This window comes from Aotus nancymaae, unplaced genomic scaffold (genome assembly GCF_030222135.1).
Source record: "Aotus nancymaae isolate 86718 unplaced genomic scaffold, 86718_ANA_hifiasm-v0.15.2.pri h1tg000076l, whole genome shotgun sequence".
Classification (NCBI taxonomy): domain Eukaryota; kingdom Metazoa; phylum Chordata; class Mammalia; order Primates; family Aotidae; genus Aotus; species Aotus nancymaae.
The window spans coordinates 21,152,319-21,159,153 of NW_026988491.1; the positions used below are offsets into that span (position 1 = coordinate 21,152,319).

General features: G+C 61.5%; 1 protein-coding gene across 1 annotated transcript in view; it reads right to left on the minus strand.

Annotated features, from left to right (window-relative positions):
• Positions 1–5,275, minus strand: part of GRAMD4 (GRAM domain containing 4) — an 84,886-nt gene extending 79,611 nt beyond the window's left edge. Inside the window, exon 1 of the mRNA XM_021668660.2 lies at positions 5,213–5,275. Within this exon, the coding sequence (XP_021524335.1) occupies positions 5,213–5,241 (29 nt within the window). The 5' untranslated portion in view covers positions 5,242–5,275. The remainder of the gene's footprint in view (positions 1–5,212) is intronic.
• Positions 5,276–6,835: the final 1,560 nt, after the last annotated feature.

Below are 6,835 nucleotides of genomic sequence, written 5' to 3' on the forward strand. Positions count from 1 at the left end.
GATAGCAAGCACTACAAGGTGCCACTCCAGGTCACTGGACACGAGCAGGGACCCCTAATTTCAGGATCCCACATTCTAGAAGGGAAGCGTGGTAAACAGTAGACAGACAACCAGAACCTCAGGAAGAGGCGAGCAGCGACGGCAGAGGGACGGCCTCCCAGGCGAGGGGACGTGGAACAGGGAGATGCCAGAGCTGGGAGCCCACTGTCCCAGGAACAGCGCACAGGGGAACCGTCCGAGAGAGGCCGAGCCATTTCCTGGAGCCTCCTAACCGCTCGCTGCCCAGCATTCAGTTTCTCCCACCGCAGCTTCTCAGGAGTTTGGTGGCACGGGGGTCCCGAACAGAGTCTCTTGTCCCTCCTGTTCGCCAGGGACAAGAATGATTCACCCAGCACAGGGCTTCATGGCTTCCCAGCACCTCTATGCTCTGCCTCATCGGATCTCGCTCCACAGAGGGCAGTGATGGGGCCACTGCCAAGTGCATCCCAGAAGCCCTCGCTCTTGAACCACCCATGGCCTCCCCACCCAGCCCCAGCCAAGGCCCCAGCGCTGCTCCCCAGCAGACCTGCCTCCTCTAGGGAAGTGGCAGCCAGGCCTCCCCACCCACCTGGGCCTCCCCGTGGGAGGTGGTGCAGATACGGCCACCTCAGGCCAGAGCCTCCTACCCTAAGCCAAGGCCCTCGTTTACAGGTGACCAAACTGAGGCCCAGAGACGTTAGGTGTCTTGCCCAGGAACACACAGTAGCAAGATCAAAAGTGCTCTCCACCTAACCCCCGTGCATATGGGGCACGGGTTAGCAGCACAACCCACTGGTCCAAACCCACCTCTACCACGCACCGACCTGTGGCCCTGGGGAAACCACTGAGCAGCTGGCTCTGTGGGGCTTCCTCCTGCGTGAGGCTCAGCTAACGAGAGCACCTACCTCCAGTTGTTAAGAAAATACATCCCCTAACAGGCTTAGAGGCCTGCCCAGCCCAGGCAGGACATGCTGTCCACATCTTGCTATTTACTACATGTGTGACAGCAAAGAGAGAAGTCTCATCACGACTTCAAGTTTATTGCTTACATTTCTCTCACGAAATCCCCCTTACAGGAGGATCATTAGGAAGGCAGAAGGCCTGCAGTGTTTACAAGCACAGCCTTCGGAGCCAAACGACCCATCTGCAAATCCCAGCTCTGCTCAGGAGCTAACTGGAGACTCAGACAAGCTGCACCGCCTCCCTGTGCCTCAGTTTCCTTATCTGTAAAATGGGATGAAGATGTATGCTCTGAGGACTTCGTGAGACAATTCGTGTCAAACACTCAGCGCAAGCCTGCTGGGCAGAATGAGTGATTTCTAGTGCTATTATTAAGTTTTTGATAGGCCGGTACTTCCTGCCTTCCTGTGTAACCACAGGGGACTTTAATCACAGGGCTTAAACATAATCACAACCCTAGATTATAACTCAAACACCAAACGATCGGAACAGTAGCCCTTTAGACGGGACTGTCATTAGTGGTGAATTACCAGCCCAAAGTGTCCGCCTAGGCCTTCTGTATGGGCCATACTCAGAGATACCAAAGGCAAAAACAACAGGGCTTTCTCTAATTAGGGAAACCCAAGTTTTTGTTCTTTCTTTTTTTTGAGACGGAGTTTTGCTCTTGTTGCCCAGGCTCGAGTGCAATGTCGCAATCCCGGATCACCGCAACCTCCACTTCGAGGGTTCAAGTGATTCTCCTGCCTCAGCCTCCCAAGAAGCTGGGATTACAGGCATGCGCCACCACGTCCAGCTAATTTTTTCTTTTTAGTAGAGACAAGGTTTCACCATGTTGGTCAGGCTGGTCTCAAACTCCCGACCTCAGGCGATCTGCCCACCTAGGCCTCCCAAATTGCTGGGATTACAGGCATGAGCCACCGTGCCGGCAAAACCCGCATTTTCTTGCGCCGTCTCCATCTGTAAGAGAGGTCTTAGTGACCCGCCTTTAAGTTCTCAAGTTAAACTATTATATTTCCCCAGCTGCCAAGGGCTTCAAGCAGGTGACAGGCTGCCCTGGGCCCCACCTGCTGGGCTGGGTTAGGCCTGTGACTCTCTGTTCACATAACTGTCCCCTTGGGAGACCCAGGCCTCCTCCCAGACTCCCCAGTCACACCTGACTGTGGAGGACTTGAACTTTACTCCTTCACAAGCAGCATTTTCAGGACCATTGCGGTGACACCAAAAACCAAAGAAAAGGCAGATCTAAAACCCGCCGCGGTGCCAAAGGGACCCCCAGCCAGCTTGCAGGATGCCCAAACTTCAAAAGCACTGTGAGTGCTCCACTTGGCCTCGGAGGCACCCCAGCAGGTACTCATCTCCAAGCCATCTCCAAGCTCGCTGCTTCCCAGCGAGCACCTCTGCCTTCCACCTGCTACTCACTGCTCCCGGCCACGGTTTCTCTCCTTCAATTCCCTGTCAATTTCTGTCGGAGATTTCTACAGACAGTCTCCTTTCCCTTAAAGAGGCCAGGCAGCAGCCTCTCAGGCCGCCTGGCAGGGGAGGAGGCAGAAACTCAGGTAGGGGCGACCAGGCCACCCAGCCAGTCCCTGGTGTCTCCCGTCCCAGCCAGTACATGCCCATAACAGCAGCAACTCTGGAAATGCTCAAGTCCCCACCATGGCCACTAGGCAGGAGCCCCAAAATCTGACACACAGAGGCCCGCATACGGGGAAGCCTCCCCAGTTCCCCGAGATGGGGAAGGCTCCTAAAATGAGCCCCTGACCAGAGCCACGGCAGACCAGGACTGCAACCCCACTGCCAAACAAAGCCCAGTGGATTCAGCTACCAGAGAGACATACCCAAACAGAGGAACACAGGGAGCTGGAAGGGACCTTCATGTGGCCCCAGGAAGGGGAGGGGGCACATGGATGGCACAATCAATCACTAACACGGATCACACCATGGGACCATCAGGGCCCCAGGACCTCCCATAACAGAGATGTCACCAGCACACGTCAGGTAAGGCGCTGCTGTTTCCGTAACATCTGTAACACTGTTGATCCTCCTTCCAAAGAGAAAACAGGCCTCAGGCTGGCAGCCCTCCCTGGCAGCAGAGGCTCACTAGACTCCAATAACACTTTGTTTTCATTGAGCCTGACCCACTATTCTATTCTATTCTACAGCAGAAATGGTGATTCAGGAAAACCGGCTCTGATCCTCCTCCCTTGTTTTCTAGTTGAAGGTGAAGCCCGGGAGAGCGGAGAGCAGAGGTCACCTGATGCTGGCGCGGGGCTGCACAGGTAAGACGAGGCTGCTAAGGGGAAGGCCTCGAAGGCCGGTGGCTGGAGCGAGACCACCTGGTTCTTTCGCAGTGAAGGGTCCTCCACCTCCCTCAGCAGGAGACCCAGAATAAACAGCCTCCCAGGGCCATGTCGAAACAGACCACAACTTTGAGACTTTGCCGAGCAGTTTCCAGGAAATGGCTCTCCAGAGTACAAGACAGACATCACAGGACAGGCCCCGCCTGCCCCCAGGCTGCATGGCTGGGACAGCCACACTCCACACATCAGCCGCAGGGGCAGCTGAGAGGAAAGAGCGGCAGAGCAGTGGGCTGGTGGTCCACTGAGACCCCAGGTGCCCGACTTCCCAGGCTCTAGGACCAAGCTGCATATCCCTGTGAGCCCAGCACAGTGAAGACTGTGGAGCTTCGAGATCCCTGCCCTGGAACCACAAAGTGCTGCAGAAGGGTCTACACCGCTGCCAAGGCAGAAGGGAGGCGATACAGGCAGGGCCCCTTTCCTGAGCCAGGCAGGGGTCTTCGGAGGGGTCTACGGCAGGAAGGAGGGGCAGGCTTAATGAGGTCACTCATCTGGGGAGTCCCAGCTAACAACAGTGGAATATGGCTTCACTCCAGCACGAGGCAGGGGCAGCAACTGAACACACTCCCCCCGCCAGACTGTGTGTCCCCAAATGGGCATGGGACACAAAGTCAGGAAAAGAGACTTCAGGCACAGCCACAGTTGTCCAGGGCAGAGGCCATGACTGACCTCCGAAGCCCTTTCTGACTTCTGACCCAGGGCAAGCCTGGCCTGAGGGAGGCCCACATTATCTCATTCGATCTTGCTACCTGCCCCTCCCCACTCACTAGTGAGGAAACTGAGGCCCAGGAGGCTCACTACCTTGCCCAAGGTCACAGAGCAGGCGGGTGAGGGAGGCAAGTCCCAGACTCCTCTCTCAGCACTGTCCTCAACTTCTGAGCCAACAGAGCCCTGACCCTGACCTCCCCCACAGGCCCAGCCCCAAAGCCAGCCCCAGGGCAGAGCTGCACTGGGCTGGGACTCAGACACCTCATTCTGGGTGTATAGGAGAGACACCCCTGAATTTTCTCCCTAACCCACACACGGCAGGCAAGAAAGGAACCCCATCCTGCAAAACGTCTCCCCCAAACCGAATCTTTGCTACCTCTGGAGATGCAGGGTTGACAACAGCTGCAGAAGTGTACTCGGCTCTGGGGGTCACGCTCAGGTCCCTGGCCGTGGGGCACTGCTGCACCTTCCGCCAGGAAGCCAACAGGGCAGGGGCACCAGCTCACCCGGCTGCGAACAAACAGGCTCTCCTCCCTCCCTTGTCCAGGGCCTGGCAGGGGTGCAGGTCCTGCTCTGGGCCTGTGGGGCCTCAGGCCGGGGTTGCCACATTGCGCCCCACGTTCTGGCAGGCGCACAGGCCTGAGCGCCAGCCCAGGTGCCAGCCTGCCCCGGCAGAGAGCCCCACGAGCTCAACGTCCCAAACAAAGGGAGAGGAGACAGGGCAGAAAGTGGGGTGCACCCGGGGTACAAGCGCCCACAACTTTTTGACGAGGTCGTCTCTAGGGAAGCAGGGGCTGGGGCGCCCCCTCCTCTCCCGTCCCACCCGGGAGTGGGTCCGCAGCACGACATTGGCGGGTCCGGGCCAGTCCTGTCCCCCTCCAGTGGTCCAACGTCGGTGACCCCGATCGGGCGACCCCCACCGTAGTCCGGGCCCCGCAACCCAGGGACGTTCTCGTCTCGCCCCGCCGGCGGGCAGAACCCTGACCAGCGGCCGCCGGTGCCCGCGGGGGGCGGCCGTGACGCGCGGGACCCGGGGGCGTGTGCGGGGTGCGCCCGCGCGGGGCCCTGCTCCGAGGGTCGCCGGCTCGGGCCCGGGCAGCGGCGGCAGGGAGAGCGCGGCCGCGGGGCAACCGGGTCCGGGTGGGTAGGTGTCCGCGCGCGCCGCTTACCCTGAGCGGAGATCGGGGCCAACTCTCATCCACCTGCCGCGGCGCCCCCCTCGCCGGCCGCCCGGCCGCGCTGCACCTGCCGCCCGCCCGGGAGCCCAGCGGCGCCGGGGAGCCGGGAGGAGGCGGCCCCGCGGGTCCCGGCCACGAGCGCGGAGGCGGCGGCGGCGGCGGCGGCGCCAGATCGCGCGCTCGCGTCCCGCTGCGCGGAGTCTGCGCACCCCCCGCCCCGCTGCGCAGCCGCCGCCCCGCCCCGCGCCGAGCCTTAAAGGGGCCGCGCCCCGCGCCCCGCCCCGGCCCCGCCCCCGACCCGCGGCCGGCCCGGGGTCCTCGGGGGCGCGCCTGCCCCGGCGGGTCCGCGCGCGCGAGCTCGGTCACGCGGCGCTGCCTTTGTTTGGGTAGCCACGTGCGCCCCCGCCGCTCGCACCCACGCGCACGCGCGGACGCCGCCGGCCACGGCCACGCCGTCCCCGCGCCTGCCAGGGCGGACGCCGCGCACGAGCACGCACGCTGCTGTGGCCTCGCCCGCGCCCCGCGGGGCCGGGGACTGGGCTGCGGGTGGAGACCTGCGTCCCGGGCGGAAATGCCCTTCCCCGGCCGCCACGCGGGGCCCCGAGCGCAGCCCCACGGCGGGGCTGGACCTGCAGCCCGCGCGTTACGGGACGCAGCACGAACCCCGCTAGAGTCGCGCAGTACCTGGCGCACCTACCCCAGGGTGCCCGGGGTGCTGTCTGTCCCCAGGATCTAGACCTCTGGACCCACCCTTTCTCTGAATCTCACCGTTCTCATACAAGGAATACCCCACTGCCCACGCCCCACGCCCCTGCATCTCCCCAGGCTCTACTCTAACAGGGAGGACATCGGTAGGGGGGAGGCACTCTAAGCCCACCTGCTCCCAGGTGCTGGACCCTCCAGAAGAAACCACCCACCACCCCGCTTCTAGGCTGTCTAGCTCACAGGAGAGTGCTCAGCAAAGGGGTCGAGGGGATCGCCCTGCAGAACCCTAGCGTCCTACCCAGGAGGATTGTTGCCGGACGCTGGGGTGGGAGGGTGGAGGAGAACCAGAGTGGAGAAAATACACAGGCCTGGTGGCTGTTTTTGCCAGCCCTCTCTGCCTCCCTCTCCCCAGGCTGGGTCCTCTGTGCTCTGTCCCGCCCTTGCTGTGTCTCCAGCCTGCCCCAATGCCCTGCCCTCAACCCACTGACCCTGGGAGTCCTACAGGCATCTCCAGCCTTTCAATCCAAAGACTCCAGAACTGGATCTGCCCTCCCCATTTCCTTCTGTGTCAAGGGCCCCAGCTCAAATGCACCTGAAACTCCTTGGGTCAAGATTCAGGGTCCCTGTTTGATCCTCCTCCAGGTCGAGCCTTGATGGACCAGGGCTGAGGCAGGCACTCAGGGGAGCTGTACTTCTCCAAGTCTCAGGTTCCTGTCTGCAGAACTGGGGACCCAGTGATTTCAGGGTAAAGGATTCAGCGCATCCACAAGGGCTGCACAGCGGCGTCTGTCCTGTGCCTCGTCAGGCAGCACAGGGTGTGATGGCGCGCTGTCTGCAGGACTCTCTCCCCAGGATGGCCGAGATGACTCACAGTTGTGCCCAGAGCCCCCATCCAGCCCCGGGCCTGAC